This window comes from Medicago truncatula, chromosome 7 (genome assembly GCF_003473485.1).
Source record: "Medicago truncatula cultivar Jemalong A17 chromosome 7, MtrunA17r5.0-ANR, whole genome shotgun sequence".
In the NCBI taxonomy this organism is placed as follows: Eukaryota; Viridiplantae; Streptophyta; class Magnoliopsida; order Fabales; family Fabaceae; genus Medicago; species Medicago truncatula.
Genome location: NC_053048.1, coordinates 47,007,357 through 47,027,320, shown reverse-complemented (window position 1 = coordinate 47,027,320; position 19,964 = coordinate 47,007,357). Strand labels below are relative to the sequence as shown.

Sequence of the window (19,964 nt, the reverse complement as noted above, 5' to 3'; positions counted from 1 at the left end):
AATTTAGGTTAATGTAAATTAAGTTTACTTATGTTCAATTTACGTTAATGTAAATTTAGTTGATTTGAAATTTTTATTTTAGTTAAAGGGTATATTAGTTATTCTGGAGTGTAACTTGTTTTTTTTTTTGGTGTGACTAGCACCAGTCAAAATATTACTTTCCAACGCAAAGGTAAATTACCATTTTTTTAAACCAACTTATAACATCTTTTGGAAGCAATCTTATTCGATGTGTCATTTTCTATTAAAATTAGCATTATCCATCATATTCTTCTAGAATCAACCGTATTTAACACACCATTTTCTTCTAGAATTTACCTTAGAATTTGTATTCATGCACAAAATATAATATATGTAAGGTTTGGGGTTCGAACTCCGACAAAAAAAAAAAGATAAAAATATTATTTTTTAAAAGACAAAGTTGATTTTTTTTTTTTTAAAGAAAGTTGACTCTTTTGAAAATGAAATAAGAGACGATATTATTTGATATACCATCTCTTTGTAGAATCAATCATATTTGATGCATGGTACACAACTAAATGCAATTGCATATTTCAATTAGATTCAAAGAATTCAAGCCGAATTGTAAAGAAAAAATTCTTCATCACACAACTACAATATTACATCAAACTTATTGACACTAAAAATACTCGAATAAAAATTGAATAAAATATTTATCTAATGGTAGAATAAAATACATTTAAAATAACATCCTACATGAGTCTGGAAGCAATTTCATGCAAGAGTATATAATTAAGAGTCTATTTTGAAGGAGTTTTGAATAGAGAACTTTCGAAGCCTAAATTTATATTTTAAATATGTTTTATATTTTTTTAAAATTCAAAAAATAATATGATAAATAATTATATAATGCTTTAATTACATTTAACTGATTTAAAAATATATTTTACGGTGTTCATAATTTAAAAGTAAGAAAAGTTAATCATGATGTCTCTCTCACTTGCATCCAAAGAATTCAAATCGAATAGAAAAAAATATCCATCACATAATTAAAACAGTAATAAAACTAGTAGAGTTGAATAAACTCAACAATGTTGTTTTTTCAATGAAATGGTAAAACCACCTAAAATGTTAATTTAATTTGACCATTAGAAAAAGATTAAGAGTTGCAGAAATATCCACGCGTTGTGTATATTTCTTAAACCCCTATAAGGCTATAAATAAGACCCATTTCCATTTCGCAATTTACAAAACCCTGCATATCCATTTCGCTGAGAACTTTCATCGAACACCATGACATCCCTCCCAAGCATCAACAACGACGATTCATCCTCCACCATCACCCACCTCGAGAATCTCTTACTCGAAACCCTGATGAAAAAAATTCAACTTCACGATCCAGACAACGTCAATGACGACAACAGCCCTTCCCGAAAATCCTTCGAGGATTTCCTTTTTGGCTCTGACGATGACGAAGACGACGCTCCCTGTACTTACCAGGAGGCCGGGCAGAAAGCAATTCAACGCGAAGAGTCGAGAGTCGAAGGGGAGATTATCAAGCTGATTGTCAGTGGAGAAGGGGATAAGCTGAAGGCAAATTCCGGTGAAGCGGTTACGATTCGGGAGAGTAGTATTTGTGTTGGGTGTCATGATGATGAGGAAGGGGAGTATGTTGTGTGGGAATGGCATGGGCATATTATGGGGTATAGTGATGATCATGGGTTTTCGCCTGAGTATATTTATGGGAATTATTTTCAGAGGACTGCGCCAAAACCTTTGGTGCGTCCTTATTCATCACCAGTTGGAGATGAAGATGAAGTTGATGATGAAGCTGATGTTGTCAGTATGGGTTTGAAAGATTTGATTGCTGATGTTGACACTGATGCTGATGATGCTGCTCCTGCTAGGATTCTTCATCGCAGTCTCAATGCTGGTTCTGCTCCTCCAAGGTCAACAATTTTGTTTTTTTGTTAATTTTATTCCCTTGGTTTGATTTTTTCTTGTTAATACGTTGTGAATTTTGTTGGATTGTTTGGTGGGTTAATGTTTATTAGTGTTCCATTAGTTTATTGAGTTTTTTATTTTATTTTGTATATTCATATGAGTTGTGCTTTTGTTGCTGATGAATTTAGCTGTTAGGAAGTTGGATCTTCTGTTTAGGGTTTAAGATGTTTAGATGGTAGGCACAAATAGGGTTTCGGAACACCCTGGTTGTGATCCTGGGGAACCTCATTTGATGTAGATAATAAATGACGCGGTCGCTCGATTTAGCAAATTTGAGCTATTAGATGAAGATTGGATTTAAAATTATTGATCCGGTCTTCATCCAATGGTTCCAATTTGATAGAGACTTCATGGAATGGTAGTAAATAAATTGATTTTTTATTGTATAGAATCTGCAGTTGCCAAACCTTGTTGTTGTCATTGTTGTTGTTGTGTTCAATGGATCCATGCTGCTGGATGAAGATCAGTTCTCGCTCATATTTTAAGTTTTAACGTCTCCAAATATAGTTTATGGTTTAAAATACAATTTGGGACATGAGTCATCCGATCTTCATTCAACAACCTTAGATCCGCAACTACTTAAGTTGTGACTGTATAGAATCTATAGCCGTGATTCTTGTCGGAAACCATGGGTTTTGGTAATTTAATGAATTTGGATATGTTGTAGACAAAGTTGATCATAGTCACTTCCACGTGAGCCAGGTTGGCTACCGGGATTGGCCATGACCTCAAAATTTGGTTCTAGCAACTTTCTTTGGCTGTGGATGAATTTGGCTGTTAGGAAGTTGGATCATGTGTTTAGGATGCTAAGATGATAGACACACATGGGATTCCCGAAAGCTCAAATCAGGCTGTGATCTCGGGGAACCTCATTTGATGTTATAGATAACAAATAACACAGTCACTCCAGTTATTAAATGGGAGCTATTTGATGAAGATTGGATTCAGAGTTCTTGATCCGATCGTCATCCAGTGATTCCAATTTGATCCAAACTCCATCCGATGGTAGTGGATGGGTTGATTTTTATAATGGCAAATCTGTAGCTGGCCAAACCATGTTGTCATTGTGTTCAATGGATCCATTTCGTTGGATGAAGATCAGTTCACTCGTAATTTAACTTCCCCAAATATTTTTTAAAATACTATTGGGACAAGAGTTGTCCGATTTTCATCCAATAACCTAGATCCACAACACAGCTACTGAAATTGTGACGGTAGAGAATCTAAAATTGTGATTCTTGTCGGAAACCATGGAGTTTGGTAATTTAACGAATTCGGATTTGTTGCAAACAAACCAATCACAGTCACTTCAGTTGGATAAAGATCCTACGTCTCACATATCAAGGTTGTATTTTGGATCTGGTCGCTGATATTGCAATGTGAGTCATTATGTCTGCAGATTTGCTAATTGCAATGATTGTGTCATTCTTTTGACTATAGACAATTTGTGCATGAACTGCATGGCTGAGAGGGATACTCTCCTAATTGACTTCAACATCAGCCAGTTGGCTACCGAGATTGGCCATAACCTCAATTTGGGTTCTAGCAACTTATTTTATTTGTGTGTGTGTGGGGGGTGGGGGGTGATATGCTTGTCTGTAGCTAGGGAAACTTTTGACCTAATGTGTTGCGTGGTAAACCAACACCCTGTTACATCATCGGAAATTATGTACTTTTGTTGGTTATTATGGTTAATCTGGCCTTTTTGTTTCATTAAAGCTCAAATAGGCGATGAAGGATTGTGTTTATCCAGAGCTAGACATGTAAGAAATGTGGTAACTAGCTCTATTTAAGATATTGCTCTACTTTAGTCAGCTCCACGGGCACTGCTAACAGATCATTTACATCTCTCTGATTCACTACTTAAAAATTGAACGAATGCCTCTTTTTATGCTTTTATCTAATGGCATTTATGTGAAAAAGGTTGTGCTATATTTTGATTTATTATGTTACAAATGTTTTGTTTTCCCTGTGGTGGGAAGGTAACTTAGCATTTTTGTCACCTGTTTTATTGCATTAAGTGCAACTTTACCACTGAATTGAATCTTTTACGTTTTGATGTTTGGGTTCTATCATTAACTTCTCTGCTGAAATTCACAGGTTCTAAGAATTCCGGCGTTGAAATTTCAAGTTTGATGGGTTGCAAGCGGAGGTCGTAACCATCATTTTCATTCCCTTTGAGAAGCAAAGATTATTTTTCCCATTTTCACAGTGCAAATCTCAAAATTAAGATTGCATCTGTTTGTGTACTCGAGCTTTAAAATCATACTTGTAAAGGATGCGAGACATGGTTTTTTATTTTTGGATACAACCAGACATGGTTTTTTATCAACTCATTATCTTTGCTTGGCCAATTAATAATACATCCTTTTTATACTGGTCCATTGTTATTCTGATTATATTTAGCTATTTGTTACTTTCCTCTTGCACTTTATTAATGTGGAAATAGGTCACATGGGACCCTGAGAATCTATATAAGCCAGACCATGTCAGGTCTAGGCAGAAGTAACCTATTTTACAACACTATGACTTGAGTAGTATATACTCCTGTCTCTTAATCATTTGGTGGAGGTTTGGTTGTTTGTTTTTCTTTTAAAGACAAATGGGGTGTAGATGGTGAGCCCTCTGCAACACCTTATATGTTAGAAAAGATTGGGGAATGGCGAGCCCTCTGCAACTTCGTAGATGTTAGAAAAGACTGGGTGTCTAAAACAAACTACAACAAAAGTGGTCTAAAACCAACCCTCGACCACAAGCACAATCCAACAAACCAAGCGAGAAAACAGATTTTCTTTCCTTATCTTTCCTATCTCTTCTTGATATTCTCTCTAAAATTTAGAGAGAGATAAACATAAAATGTAGAAAGAAAGAGAAAGAGAGAGTTAGTGGAAGAAGTACAATATTCTCTCTAAAATAAAGAACCGTCTCTCAATTTTTTTTAAAATATTTAGGGACATATTTCAGACATTGATAGTAATAAAATTGTAGATATCTTATCTTATATTTAGTGACAATTTATTTTAAAATGATCTTATAATTAAGGATGGATGAAACACATTTGATTGTAATAAATTTTTTTGTTTTAATCCTTCCAAAATTTTTTTATGTTTAAATGTAAAAAAATTAATAATTAACCCTTTTAAGCATATCCAAATAATAATAATGGACCGAAATAAGGCTTAAGCAAGGCTAAGTAGTATGCACACTACACGTCATCGATCCGTGTCCGAAATTCTTCAAAAAATAACAAGCTGGAATCTCCACCGTCAGTCAAACCAATCTCAATCAACGTCATCCAAACACGCCACCTCATCGATCCGCGTGACACCACTTCCTCCAATCAGCACCAATCCCCCAATCTTATAAATACACTCTCTTCAATCCCCCAATTCACTCACATTCATTCATCCCTTTCATCTCTTGATCTTCATTCACCTCTTTCCCAATCTTTCAAACCAATCAACAATGCCTCCAACAAAGGCAGAGAAGAAACCCGCGGAGAAGAAGCCCGCAGAGAAAGCTCCAGCCGAGAAGAAACCAAAAGCGGAGAAGAAGATCTCAAAGGAAGGAAGCAGCGACAAGAAGAAGAAGAGAACGAAGAAAAGCGTTGAAACCTACAAGATATACATCTTCAAGGTTCTGAAACAGGTTCATCCTGATATCGGTGTTTCAAGCAAGGCTATGGGAATCATGAACAGTTTCATTAACGATATCTTTGAGAAACTCGCTCAGGAATCGTCTCGTTTGGCTAGGTATAACAAGAAGCCGACGATTACTTCTAGGGAGATTCAAACTGCTGTTAGATTGGTTCTTCCTGGAGAATTGGCTAAACATGCTGTTTCTGAAGGGACTAAGGCTGTTACCAAATTCACCAGCTCTTGATTTCATTATTTTCTGTTTATTCCCTTTTTCGTTGATTTAGTGTTTAGTTTATAATAAATTGATGTTTAAATTTTTTTTTAAATGAAGAATGTAGATTTATAATGGTGGATTTGAATTTTAATGTTCCTTTCTTTATTTGTGGTTTTCGTGAATAAGATTATTATGACTCTTTTTAAAATTGAAGTTTGTTATTGCTGCGTATTCAATTTGATGAAAGCGAATGGATTATTTATTTCCAGATTTGTGTCAAAAAATGTGGTGCATTGAACTTCGTGTGAAAGCTTTTGTTCAACTGAATATATGATGTGATGTTTTGCTTGACATTGGCTTTTCACAGTGATTGTGTTGTAGAGCATGTTATGTTGCTTGGCAATATAATTTTGAACCATTGACAGTTTCAACATTTCAGGAAGGTAGTTCAAGGTGATACTTTGAATGTAGTATTATGTTGGTGAATGACTGAATGGTAACCACATTATTTAGCTGCGGCTTTTGTGATCTGTGGACTACAATAGTTTGAAGAATTATCAATTTAAAACATGACATGCATGCTTGTGGTTGCAAAAGAGTTACTACTACCCTCTATCTCATGTTGAAAGCTGAGGTTTATTAACCAAATTGCACCATAGCTTTTTCGAACTGTTACCTGCTATATTGTTTACAGATGATTTGCTTGCTTGTTTCTGGATTAATAAGCATGAGAAACACTGTCTGGTTTTATTTCAAGTTATATTCAGTACTCCTGTAAGTCTCTTGTTAAATAAACATGTTTCATACACAGCTCGGGACAGTCTGTTAGGCTGGTACAGATTATCAATGAATTGTTTATGTCAAGATACTGTGTTGGAACTTTGTTTTCCCGGTGTTTCAACAACCCTTTTCACAAGGATCATGAGTCTAAATATTAGTAAATAAAATCTGGGATTATCTAAAGGAAAAATATGTAGGGAATAAAAGGATATGGAAAATGCAATCGCTTAATTTATTGACATTGAGTTGCCTAAAATGAATGAGTTTAAGACAATTATAGAATACTCAAACATACTACTTAGCATTGCTAATAGGGTCTAGGTATGGAACACCTAAAAGATAGGGTAGAACTGTTTCTTTGTAGGAATTATGTGGCCCTAAAGACTCTAGAGGGCTGGCGCTGCTGTTTATCCTTCGACTTGAATACAATGCTTACGATAAGCATTCTCGTTCTGCTCGATGGTGCAGGTGGTGTGTTCAATAACTAGGACCTTTGTAAAAGCTAACTTAATGTGGAGCTTTGCAGAGGAAACAAGATTTTATTTGCTGGAAGGATGATTCTTTTCCATTGGTGAGAGTTTAGGCACTGTGGATTTTCGTTTAATAACCTGTGATTGTGTAACTAGTTTCCTCAACAATGGGATGTTACCGTGTTTTCTTTATTTTTGACTATTGAAATTTTGCCGCCTCTAGACGAATATTTTGACTTTTATGAGCACTGTCAGTTTGTATCTGTCGTTACTTGCTTAGCTCATTAAAAAAATTATGCATTTAGGGAGTACAGTCTGTACTGATAACACACTTGATTGCATACAGTGGAGTTTTCATTAAAAATAGGAGAGAGAAAAAAAGGATCGTGAAAAAGTATAAATATGGTTCCTAAATTGATTCACCAGTTCTTGAATTATATTCTATGCTCTTCCCTTTTTCTCAAATCTAGGGTTTAGTTTATCCTAAATTGATCTTCATTTTAATCAGGGTCTTCTTTTATGAAGACTATATTATGTAAAATAATGTGTTTTAATGATAATTATGATATACTTCCTTTCTTGTTGTTTGGTGTTTGTGAATACGATTGCTGCGACGTTGTTTAATATTCTACCACGTGTGTTATTTTATTTTTTTGCTGCACATTATTTAGATAAGATGAAGGTTATATTTTCTTTGTGCTAGTGCCTATTTGATTATTTCTTGTTAAGCGGATTATTCAATAGGTTATGATATGATTGGTGAGATTTGTTTCTTGTCCCCATTTGTGTAATGTTGCTGGAGGCTCCTTTTAATCTTTGTAAATAATAAAATACATCACACTCAAATGTTTACCTGTTGCTGTGCTTGGGGTAAGCATTTGTGAAAAGTTTGAATTTGTCTTTGCACTTGTTGTCCCTTATTTATCTTGGCCTTTGGGTGGGTTTAAAACTATGAAACACGGAAAAAGTTAAGACTACAGGAAGGAAGGTAGTGACTAAGGTGTACCAGCAGAATTATTGTACACTGGTATATAGAGTTATGGGTATGAAAGTAACATTTGGATATGTAAAATTGCATGAAGCCCTCTTTTCTTGTTTTTGTTTATGATTAGCAAATTTCTCCTCAGTGAATGTTGGCTTTTTCAACTAAGACCACGACCGGTTGTACCATCATTGATGCAAGAGTTGGCATAGCTGTGGGTGCAAAAGTGAGACTAATGTTCAAAGTTGAGGTTTATTAACCTTCATATTATGTATTTCCAAGCTTGGCATGATACAACAACGATGTCCACATCAATACAATTGCAAAAGAATGAAAGATACAAGATCTAGGTGAGACAAGTTTTGCTATATCAGATGATATGAATCAATATCCCACTGAATCATTTTCTATATTATTAGTTGATTATATTTACATTATAAAACTGCAATGCACTGAAGTGTTTGACACAACACTGTCTGAAAAATATGTCAAAATATCTGGTTTGATGGCAAGTTATATTTATAATTTTAGTCCCACTCCCATAGGTTCATAAACATCTGACTCTGGTAATTTTAGAACATGAGTTAGAATGTGAATCATGTCTCTTGTTTATTGCTGGGAATGCATGTGACTTTAAAATGCTACTTCCTATCTGGTGTTAAACTGGTCTCGTGTTCCTTGTTTCCTGATCGAGTTTCTGTTCATTTCTGTATTTGCCTATCCTTTTTGCCCCTCTTACATGTGCCTTTTTCATCAAGTCACTGTTATATTTTTGCATGCCCAGCTTGGCACAACCTGTTGGACTCTAGGGTCCAGATTATCAACAAAGCAAAGCCGAAAAATCACGCCACTTTGCAGGTTCACACCATTTCTTTTTAGGAACTCTGACCCAATGCTGGAGGAATAGTGTGCTCAACCAAGTGATGTTACTTTACTGTGTTTTCTTTATTTTTGCCTCTTGCAAATTTTCTGCCTCAGACAGTGACTTTTATGAGCACTGGCAGTTTGCATCTGTCATTACTTGCTAAGCTCATTATGGACAATCATCAAAATTGAGATTCTGTAACTCAAATTTGGTTTGCTTGGGTAGAAAACCATATTGAATTGAATCTATAAAGGTCTCCTTAGATCATAAACAGGAGGCATATCAAAAGGACAGATTATCCACTGTATGGACTCAACTCAAGTTTAGGGAGAACTGATAACAACAGTCGATTACATACAACGTAAAATGGAATAAAGGATTGTGAAAATGTATAAATAAAATAATTGAAACAAAATTACATGCTTATTTGTCCAAAACAACGATTTTAATTGTGAGTTAGCCTTTAAGTTCAGAAGGGAAGAATCCTGATAAAATGAAGTTATGTTGGCAGTAAGTAAAGTATATTCAATGATTATGTGAGTCAGAAATTGAACTTCTATCTCTTGAAAGGTACCCCATGACCAATATAAGCAATTTAATTAAAAAATTGATGTATTTGATCTGAAAATTAAACCAAATACATCAATTTTGTTTGATTGTATTTGATGGATGGGGGAGAGTCTAGTGAAAGAAGCTTATTAGCCTTTGACTTCAATGACTATTTGATTTAACGATTATATTAAATTTCAGCATAACATCACGACTTTCTTTGGTGTAAACCAAATATCCTCTATGTGAACTATAAATAGTAATATCTCAAATCAAGTAGAACCACACTTTACGCTAAAACTCCATCATGAATTTTAACATTGTTACATGGTAAGAGCTAACATCCAATATTTTTTGGTCTAGGAAAAAGGTTTCTTTAATAACAAACATTACAATCTTATTTCTACGACTCCATGCAATCATGAATACATCGACAATTTGATTAAAATCAAACGATCCATATTTCATATTTGCTTTAAAATTAAGAACGTATAAGAAAAAAAATTGACTTTTTAGATTCATTAAGAAATTAATGTACTTGGTTTAGAATATAGACCAAATACATCATTTAAGCAATGAATAAAAAAAGTGAAATGTTTTTTATAAATGAGACCAAAGAGAGAACATTTTAAATTCATTTAACTAATTATGTATACAATCTTTATTATAAATCAAATACATCATTTAATAAATGAATAAATTTAAAAGGGTTGATTTTTATGTGTAAGTGAGAGTCTTTTGAACAAGCAAGACAAGATGTTATTTTCATATGATAATACACGTGGGCCTCACATGGAGTAATATTGGGTCTAGACTATAGGGCTATTGATGGACTGCCTGCAACTGGAGAAGAAGACTACCAAAAATATCTAAGGGTTTTATTGACGATTGAAACGTGTACGTTGGAGATTGAGAGACAACTTGATTCTTAATCCTGACCTTCTAGATTCTTTCACCATAAATACACAAAACCCATTTTTCTTCCCTATCCGATTCCAACAACCTAATCCAGTTTCCATCACGCTTTTTTTCCCGATCCACCATTTTTCTAACTTTATCCTTTATTTTTATTTTTAGTACATTTTTCTATGGGTTAAAGTTTATGTTATGTTGTTATGATTTTAATGTCATAGGTTTTTGTTTTGTGTTGGGGTTTTTTGATTTGAAAATCGATTTTTCTTTGGATTCAACGTTGTTTGGTTTTGTTGGGTGTCAAACTATTTGGAGGGTTTCGAAGAGCATTTCATAATGCCTTCGGTGCCTATTCAACTTCTTCTTCTTAACCATTTGGTTCCTTTTTTCAACAATTTTCATAATGGATCTTCTTCTCATCGTTTGAAACCTCTTGAAAAAAGTGATAGACGTGGTAATCTTAGTTAACATCAACATTTTCCTTTTTTGTTTTTCTGTTTTGGGTTCATATTTTTCATCCTAGTAGTTGTTATTGTTATTGTTGTTTCTGCTCTAAACGTTGTACAAGTTGATCGTTTGAAGAATCGGGGATCTAGTGATTTTCTTGGTTTGAGATTGTTGCAGCTTTAAACTTCGTCTTTAAGGTATTTTTCAATATCATCTTAGTTTGATTAGATCTGACTCATATTCATAGTTTGATCATTTAGCTAAGAATGCTGATGATTATGAAAATGGTGTCATAATTTATTGTTATGTATGTGTCGGTGAAATTTACATGCAATCATTTATAAATTGTGAACTATATCTTCATGTCATGTAACATTTGTTTGAGCTAGCTAGGTTCGGGGTACTAATTCTAGCTTGTAGGTTTTCATGCACATTGAACATAAACATCTAATGTGAAGTATATTTTAGGCTTTTTACAAATCTTAGTTCAAAACATAAGCTGAAGAAAAATTTATTTTATCTGGATATTCATATTACACATGTAGATTATCATTTCAAATTGTCGTTAATAAAAACCAGTGAGTTCTTATTATGGGCTTGTTTAAATTGACTTACTTGAGCTTATCTAGTGATATATGCTTTGTGAGAGACTGTTTGAGAGAGTTTTATGAAAACATCTTCTGACATTGTTCATAATTTGAAAACAACTTATTATCATAAATTTTCCAAGCGAGCTTATATGAAAGCATTTTGACTATTTTATATTTTACTATAGAAATAGCATTTACATAAGCGCTCAGCACGATTATTGCTTGTGCTATAGGCTGCAAGTTGTATATTTATCCAATTAGGTCTGAACTGTTCGCTGTTCTAGTAACTCTGCAATGATGTCTTCTGTTTTTTTCCGTAATCAAGAAGTCAATATAGCCAAAATATTACAGATTTATATTTCTGTTGGTTTAATTTTTCAATGTTCATCATGCAGATTAGTGATAGTTCCTAATAGTCTGATATACTCTATGGAAGTGTGCTCTTCTGTTAATGACATGCACGAGAACTGCATAAGTAATCTCGAAAGCACTTTTAGCGAGTCATTGCATATACAAGATACTGAGAAATCTGAGCATTTGTCTGAGGGGGATGCGATGTGCAATGTAGGCAAGGAAAACTTAAGTGGGGTTAATAAACAGAAAAAATCAAAACCTAACAAGGTGTGTTTGAATAAATCTGCAACCTTTCCAACTCCTCATGTGATGTTGCCTTCAAGCTCTTCTGACGAGGATGCTGATTCATCCGTTACAGAATCACTTAATGAGCATTCTGCTCATCAAGCTTACTCTCGTTCGATATCTCTGCCTGTAAGTTTTTCATGTTACGATGTTGGAGTTAATGATGTTTATGTGTATTGGTTTCAAGCAATTATGCTTCTTAATTTCTATTTTGAAAAGGCTGCCGTTTTACCTCAATAATTGGTTTCTTATTCCATCTGTGGTATTGATTTGTTGGTCTATTAATTGATGCTGTCGATCTATTAAGAATACCTATTGAATTTACCTATTCAATACAGTGTTAAACTAATGTTTTTGAATACACCGTTCTTTTTGTTATTCAGACAATGAAGATGTGGTTCTCTCTTTATGTAGAGTTCCATTTTTTTTTATTTTAGACTGCATTTTTTTTAACGGGTTCCTTTTTCTATGTATTTTACATCACAGGCTCCTTCAGAGCTTAAATCCGCCTTGAAAGGTAGCCGTGATAAAAACGGTGAACCACATGGGAAATTGACAGTGAAATGGGCTGCTGATGTGTATGATCCTGTACCTACACTAGTGTCGCACACTGTAAAAAACAAGAAACAGCCGAAATCCAGGAAAAAGAAGAATGAAAAGAAAAATGCAAAGAAAGGTAACAAGGGAAATTCAACCCGAGGAGGCAATGGGAAAGATAAGAAGCAGTCTCGCAATGTTTGTGGGCAATCTGATCTGTGCAGTAAGTCGTGGGATTCTCAAGTTATTGAAGGTTCCTCTGAATTTGACTCTCTTGATGTTTGTAGCCAAGATTCAAACTGCGGAAGTAGTTTCTTGAAAAAATCTGTTACAGAAGTGCATTACTCGGTTGCGGAAGCACAATGAGTAAAAAAGCTTGAATGCTTTGGCCTATTTCATGTGCATAAATAAAATTTTGTCTTCTTGTTAGCTTGTATATATAGTGAAAAGCTTGGGATTGTATGGTGTGAGATTTCTGAACCTTTCACAGGCAGATTGAAGCTGTTTTCTTCATATCAACTTGATGTTCAGCAACACATTTTTGTTTGTAATGTGGAACAAGCTTTTTGTTGCGAGTCTTTTGTAGTTTTTATGCTTTTATGGCTTATGTATTATAAAGGAAATTTGGAGATAAACGTTTTTGTTGACATGTGCGAATTTCTTGTTGTGATAAGAAATTCACTTAGATTGATGGGCTATTGCTCTTTAGACAACTGTTCGATACTTTTGAAATCATTTGTGACACTTTTTAAATCAGTTCATCTGATTTAAAAAATGTTTTCAAACGGTAGTTAACTGTCGTTAGGCTTTCATGGATCCAAAAGAGCAATTGTTGTATTGCCAATGGCAAGCCCTCTGCATTTCATTTCATTTCGTTTCGTTAATCCGGCCAAAGTAGATATTTGACCCATTTAGCATGGTTCACGGGCCAAACCAAAATAGAAAGGTCGTTACTTTTCTCATATTACAAGAAAATCCTTTTAGACATGTTTTTGGAGGTTTTTATTGGGTGTTTATGTTGTTCAAATTCTATAATCCGAATTGCATAGGACATGCGAGAAACTCACAGGGTGAGAAAAAGAAGCAATTAAATGTAAAATGGTCTTGGTACCTAAGCACAGTGAAACCAACTAGGTTGATTTTTGAATTATTTTTCCGTTGATTTTTTTTTTTGATAAATCCTTCAAATTTTATTTTTAAGAATGGTAAATGTATGGACTTGAGAAATCCAATCTAGTCATTTGAGCAACTTTACCACCTATGGGAATTATATACGACATGAGAGATTAACAAATACAAGGCAAGTCATGGTACACAAAAGAGGGCAATGTCAAAGACAAAAAAAAAACAACGAAATTAAACAAATATTCCTAGACATGCATGCAAGTCTTGAAAACTTCGTCAAACAAGATACTTTGTAGTTCCCTTGGAAGGACCTTTAAATCGGAGTGATGGACACGAAAGGATCTCTATAATAATGGAGTGATGGACACAAGAATCCTGTGTTAGAATAAACACAGCTAACTTAACCGCACTCATATTTCTTTCACTTAATGTGTGGTTTATTCGACGAATCGGTAGCCCAATTAAATTTCTCCTAGTCTTGGGTCTTTATGCAGGAATCAAAATTATGCGGGCATACATAATATTCTCGTAACTATTGCATATGTTATTGATCGAAGAAGCTAGTAATTGAACAATCCTTTTAGACATGTGTTCCAAATCTCATAAAAGCAACTTTGGATTCATTCGTCCCATTACCAACTTTAGCAGTAATCCTACATTATCTCTGGTGCATCATATATGGTTGGACGAAAATGCCAATATATTCAAGGTGCTTGATGAGAACACAGAGAATTGAAATGGGCAATTGTTGAGGATTTACTTGCTAATATGGTGGATGCCAAGGGAAACACTGCACTTCATATAACTTCCATAACTATTGTGATAGGCAGAGAACACAAGTCCCTCTGCCAGACAAAAAACTTTAAAGTCTAAATAAGCCAAAGATTGACGTAGGTAGTCCTATACAAAGAATTGAAATGGGCAATTGTTGAGTATATACTTCAGTATCACAATAATAAGCAACAATAAATATGATATGCCCATCAAATAAGTAAATCAATCAATCAGAATTTTAGATGCATACATGTTTGGAGAGGAAAAACTACCTCTGTCAAAGATGAAGGAAAGTATTTAATCAAAAAAAATAAAAAAATATTAAGGACAACAACTAATTAATACTTGAAACATAATTTGACCATAGGAATGAAAATTTACTAGCAGCTATCTGTCAATAATACAATTAATTATAAGGAAAAATTTACTGGCAATGAAAACTTAGCATTTAGTTTCCAATTTGACATCAAAATTTTAAACAATAAAAATAATGCCTTATGGCCAAAGTGCAAAAATCAATTATCACTGATTAGCACAAATTTTTTTATAGTATAGTTGGCTATGCTGAATAATATGGTCCTTAAATTATTATTATTATTACCCTCAACACATGAGAATAATCAATCAAGTTTCTTCAATCATCAACCACACCACCCAACGGTCTTATTTACGGTGAAGCCTGTTTGAGACGGCTGAGATTGTGACTGCTGAGGAGGTCTGGGTTCTCTTGGTTTGGCAGGATCAACAAATATAACCCAACCATCCAAAAATTTAGCATTCATGCCTTCTCTTGCCTTCTCAGCTTCTTCTATGGTTGAATAAGATACAAAAGCAAAACCCTTCGATCTTCCAGAGCCTCTATCAGTTATCACCTTAGCTGTATAATAAAAATGATTGAAGGTCAAACGCAATGCACATCAAGCAAAATAAGGATATTATAATCGAGTAATGCCAAAGCTAATAATAAAATTCTCATTATTACCTTCCAACAGCTGTCCAAAAGGAGAAAATGCTTCTGTAAGTTTTTCATCTGTTGTCAGTCTTGAAAGACCTGTTCAAAATTTCAAATACAATGAAATGCATATTTTTCTAATTTTAAAATGTTACATACAAAATTCAGGTATTTTGCACCGTACAGTATAAATATATAATAATCTTACGAGTTTAAAAAATAAATCATATACAAGCAACAGGTATTGTGAATATACATGCATTATACACATAGCAATTTCATGCAGCAAACAACGTCAAATAAGCAGCTTGTAGAGTTATTGAAGCATATGCGAAATACACCAGAAAACTGTTTTGGTCAAAGTTCATGATTCACGTAAGCTAAAACAAGTTCTGGGCCACAATCATTCAGAATAAACCATGCTGGATATCTACTAGAATTTAGTTCTTGAGTAGATCATTGTTGCTACGAACAACGATTTCAATAAAAAATCAAGTTAGGTATATTTGACCTGAAGAGTTTCATAAATTTTCCCTTCTTCCATTTATATACAAAACATTTACCACTTTAACCAATTTCTAGTTTTACAATGTTTTGCAACCGAATCAACATGTCTTCCACAACGTATGTTCAATTAAAATTGATGGAAAGTATGAATGCAAATATAAGGAGGTTCGGACAAAATATCAAGTAAAAAGCAAACAAAGTAAGAGAGCTCTATAATTCCCCTACATTTCTATCAAGAAACAACAACAACCAAGCTTTTCCCGTTAAGTGGGGTCGGTTACACGGATCAACTTACGCTGTAATGTTCTATCATAGACCATATGTTGGTCCAACTAACTAATCTCTGAGTCTTTCTTAATAGTTTCTCTTAGTCTTATAGTTTTTATGGGTCTTCCTCTGCCTCCAGGGATCTAACAATCCTCCATTTGATCTACTCTCCTTCACACAAAATCTACGTGTCTTATCTCTACATGCCCAAACCACCTAAGCCTATTTTCCACCATCTTTTCTACTATAAGTGCTACCCCAATTCTCTCACATCTGATTTTACCACACATCCCCCTAACATTCTCATCTCATGTACGCTGATTTTATTCTTGCGTTGGTTCTTCAAGAAACATCTAATAAAAGATATAGTGCCGAATGCCAAAGAGAGTCAGTGACACCATGAAATCAATCAATACACAAGAAGTTCGAGTTTCCCTTGAAGATGTAAAACACGCAGCCATAACTGTTTTGCTTCCTTAATAAAGGAAAACATTTCATGTTTCAAGGGTACAAGCACAGCCGTAATACAATTTATTAATTTTTTAAAAAAGTCCACTTCAAATGTAACTAGTTTCAGGGCAAGGCTGACAGAAATGCAGTTTTAATGACCCTTTTGTAAAGTGAAAAAACCATAAACTAGTGTTAATTGAAAAGGTCTTTAAATTAAGAATCTAATCTAAACTGGAACTTAGGTGTAACACAAGTGCATCATAACAATATTAATCTAATTTAATGCATAAAATTGAAATATGGTAGAGAAATGTTAAGAGGGGTGGGGTAATTACCGCTAATGAAGAGTTTGGGGGAAGTGAGAGTTGAATTGAGACGAATGGAAGTGAAATGGGAGCTAACAAGTGGGGATTGAGAGTGACGAAGCAAGCGGTGAAATCCAAAGAAAAATGCCATCTTATCTTGTTACCTGAAGCACGGAATCAGACAGAATCACCCACCGACGAGAAACTAACCTAGTTTGAGGTTTCACGGTGATGACGAGGATGTCGAGATACCTTAAAAATGTTTGTAGGACGTACCCTAACTTAGGGGTGTAACACCTGCCGAATGTTCTAGTTGACCTAATAGTATTGCTCCTCATAAGTAGGGCGAGGTTGAGATGTAGTGTAGGGTAGGAAAAGCCAAGATTTTATAAACCAACATTCACAAAATTATTTATATTTAACTTGTTGAGATGATTTTTGTAAAAGTTTTTTTTTTAGTAAAAGAGAGTCAAAACTCAAAAGATAGAGAAATGCACTGTTTCAACAATATTTTTAAGCATGCAAACCCTAAAAATATCATTAAAAAATGGGTTGAAATCTTATTAGGAATAGTATTCATAACAATAATTTGAAAAGAGTTTAGAAAAAAGTTAAAGTTAGCAAGTCAATCGACACTTTTATTTCCCTCCCTCTAGGTATAATTTAATTGAAATACACTTGTTGATCCAACTCTAAAGCTTTCGAGTGTATCACACCAAAATAGGCGGTTTGTCGTTAATTTTGACATTCTCCATGATCACGTCAACCATAGTTTTTGAGTCGTTTTCAATTTAAAGACAACGGAAACCACGTCTCCAAGCAAGCTACATACCCAAGTACATCCCCACATCTTGGCGCTAAGAGTATCCCAGGTTCCAATTTTACGTGAGTACACGATTAGCCATCTCTCGTAAAAGTGTCGTGTAAGACCACCACACCGAATAATCATTTGAGTGTCCTCATAGGCTCCGTCGCAATTAAGCTTGGCCCACCATTCCCGGGGCCTTTCCCAACCAATAAAAATGGCGTCTTCGAGGCAAATATTCATAGGGTAGTGGTTACAATTGTTTATGTCCTCGACCATCTCAAGGACAATGGAGATTGCATTGAATGGTCGTTGAAAATCATCTTCAAAGATAACTTTGCTCCTCCATATACATATGTGCCAGCAATCCACCCAAAAAAGTAGTTGTCCACTTCTTACTATGAGTTTCATGCAAGTGGTTGTTGATATTCTTGAAAATCAAGTACTTACAATTAAAAAAAGAAGAAGAAAAAACTAGTAATGTTATTAGAAGGGACTAACTAGATCATGAAGAGTGGTTCAGGGTATTCCCTTAAAACATGAAAAGTGGTTTTGTTATCTTTATCAAATCTGTAACGCATGGATGACATTCCAACACCATCTAAAATCCATTGAATTCGAGACTTATGAAACCATCAATATTATTGAAGCTACTGATTATTATATAATTTATTTCTTATTTTTTACAAAAAAAAAAAAAATGTCCAAAAAGTCTTAGTGCCGAAGAGTCACAGTTTCAAAATCACGAGACTATCGAAAAATTATAAAGATAAGAAGGTAAAATAGTTTTAAAATCTATCCACTTCCATTTTGAACCAAACATAAATGTAATTAAAATCCTCCCAGGTCATCATCTCTTGAACTAAGCAAACATTAAATGTTGAACCAAGCATAATGAGTATTTTAATCCCCTACCAACCCCTCCATTAAAATTTATCTCCTCCCAACCCCTCTTCTGAATGGATTTGGATTCTCTCTATTGAAATTTTTCTCAAGTGAAATCTTAACCATTAAATATGAGAGAGAAAATGAGAGTTAAATTGTATAAAAAAAAGTGGTTAATGGCTTTTAATGATGGAGATTAAAAATGGAGAAAATCTGAGAAAAATTTCAATGGAGAGAATCCAAATCCCTCACGAACCAAGCAAACATTAAATGTTGAAGTAGATCATGAGTCATTCCACTATCCAATGGTACATATCAAAGTTCAAGTACCGAGTGTTTTTTTTTAGATAATAAAAGTTTGGGGTGAGGAAATGTTGTCTTAATCCAAGACAGCGAGGACTTTGGTGCTCGAATAACACTTAAAAAAATATTTATGCTTATCCTCAAGGATTGGATAGTTCAATTAGTTTGAGCTAATGGTTAAATGAGTCAGAGACTATGAATTCAAATCCAAATAAAATAGTAAATATTCATTAACAATTAACATTACCATTAAAAGAAGCATGAAAATTGTTGTGTACACATCTAATAGGGCTGAAACACACCAGTAAAATACCAAAATACCTCTCGGCAGTTAACTGTCGAGGAATTCAGAAACCGACTGCAGTTAACTGCCGCGGAAACTTCAAACCTTAATTTTTTTTTTGACAAACCTTTTTTTTTGGTATTTTAAGTTGCCTACAAATACAAAGAATATCTTACAATTATAAATTAAATTAATCGAAAATTGATATGATCTAAGCCACATTTAACTGAATTTGACGATAGTGAGTTTTAAATAGTCATCTAAATCAAACCACGTATAATTTGAATCTTAATATCCGATAGTAAAAAATAAAAAAAAACTCTTGAAAAATCCAAATATAAGAAATGCTCGAGAAAAATTGCTAAGAGTCAAGATAGAATAAACAATGTTTACAAAGTCTGCAGCAATATAGAGACATTCACACACCAATGCCTCAAACTGATACTACAAACACCACCTGCACAAAAACAAATAAATAGAGAACCAAACGACTCTTGAATGCAAGTGTAATAAGAATCGAATCAAATATGCCTCCTTAGCTCCTTAAACCACACACACCAGCTGGCAGTTACCCAATCCGATTCTTCAAACAAGCACACTACCACCTAAGGATTTTGTATAATATTGGTCCTATATTAACTTGACATTTTTAAAAAATTCTATATATAATTTCACATGAATGCACATTTCCAATTTCTCACATGTGAATGATTCCACAAG

The 19,964-nt window shown here is 34.0% G+C and overlaps 4 protein-coding genes across 5 annotated transcripts; 3 read left to right on the top strand and 1 right to left on the bottom strand.

Moving 5' to 3' along the window:
* Positions 1 to 1,174: 1,174 nt before the first annotated feature.
* Positions 1,175 to 4,349, top strand: LOC11424572 (uncharacterized). Of its 2 annotated transcripts, XR_005643161.1 has the most exons (3): positions 1,175 to 1,910; positions 4,066 to 4,191; positions 4,223 to 4,349. XR_005643161.1 is itself a non-coding variant. In XM_003625463.4 (2 exons), the coding sequence occupies exons 1-2, from the start codon at positions 1,255 to 1,257 to the stop codon at positions 4,070 to 4,072; spliced, it is 663 nt and encodes a 220-aa protein (XP_003625511.1). In that variant the 5' UTR covers positions 1,175 to 1,254; the 3' UTR covers positions 4,073 to 4,349. The 2 variants fall into 2 exon arrangements, 1 of the variants encoding a protein (XP_003625511.1); XM_003625463.4 differs by having other exon boundaries at positions 4,066 to 4,349.
* A 999-nt stretch (positions 4,350 to 5,348) lies between these two features.
* On the top strand, positions 5,349 to 6,025 carry LOC11432921 (probable histone H2B.3). The gene has a single exon (XM_003625462.3). It carries the CDS (start codon positions 5,431 to 5,433, stop codon positions 5,845 to 5,847), a length of 417 nt encoding a protein of 138 aa, XP_003625510.1. The 5' UTR covers positions 5,349 to 5,430; the 3' UTR covers positions 5,848 to 6,025.
* A 4,404-nt stretch (positions 6,026 to 10,429) lies between these two features.
* On the top strand, positions 10,430 to 13,237 carry LOC11432352 (uncharacterized). The gene is made up of 3 exons (XM_024770093.2): positions 10,430 to 11,019; positions 11,808 to 12,180; positions 12,538 to 13,237. Exons 2-3 carry the CDS (start codon positions 11,842 to 11,844, stop codon positions 12,952 to 12,954), a joined length of 756 nt encoding a protein of 251 aa, XP_024625861.1. The 5' UTR covers positions 10,430 to 11,019; positions 11,808 to 11,841; the 3' UTR covers positions 12,955 to 13,237.
* Positions 13,238 to 14,843: 1,606 nt separating this feature from the next.
* Positions 14,844 to 17,330, bottom strand: LOC11423266 (organelle RRM domain-containing protein 2, mitochondrial). Its single transcript, XM_003625460.4, has 3 exons — positions 16,999 to 17,330; positions 15,470 to 15,538; positions 14,844 to 15,364 (listed from the first exon to the last, which is right to left on the bottom strand). Exons 1-3 carry the CDS (start codon positions 17,117 to 17,119, stop codon positions 15,129 to 15,131), a joined length of 426 nt encoding a protein of 141 aa, XP_003625508.1. The 5' UTR covers positions 17,120 to 17,330; the 3' UTR covers positions 14,844 to 15,128.
* Between the last annotated feature and the right edge of the window lie 2,634 nt (positions 17,331 to 19,964).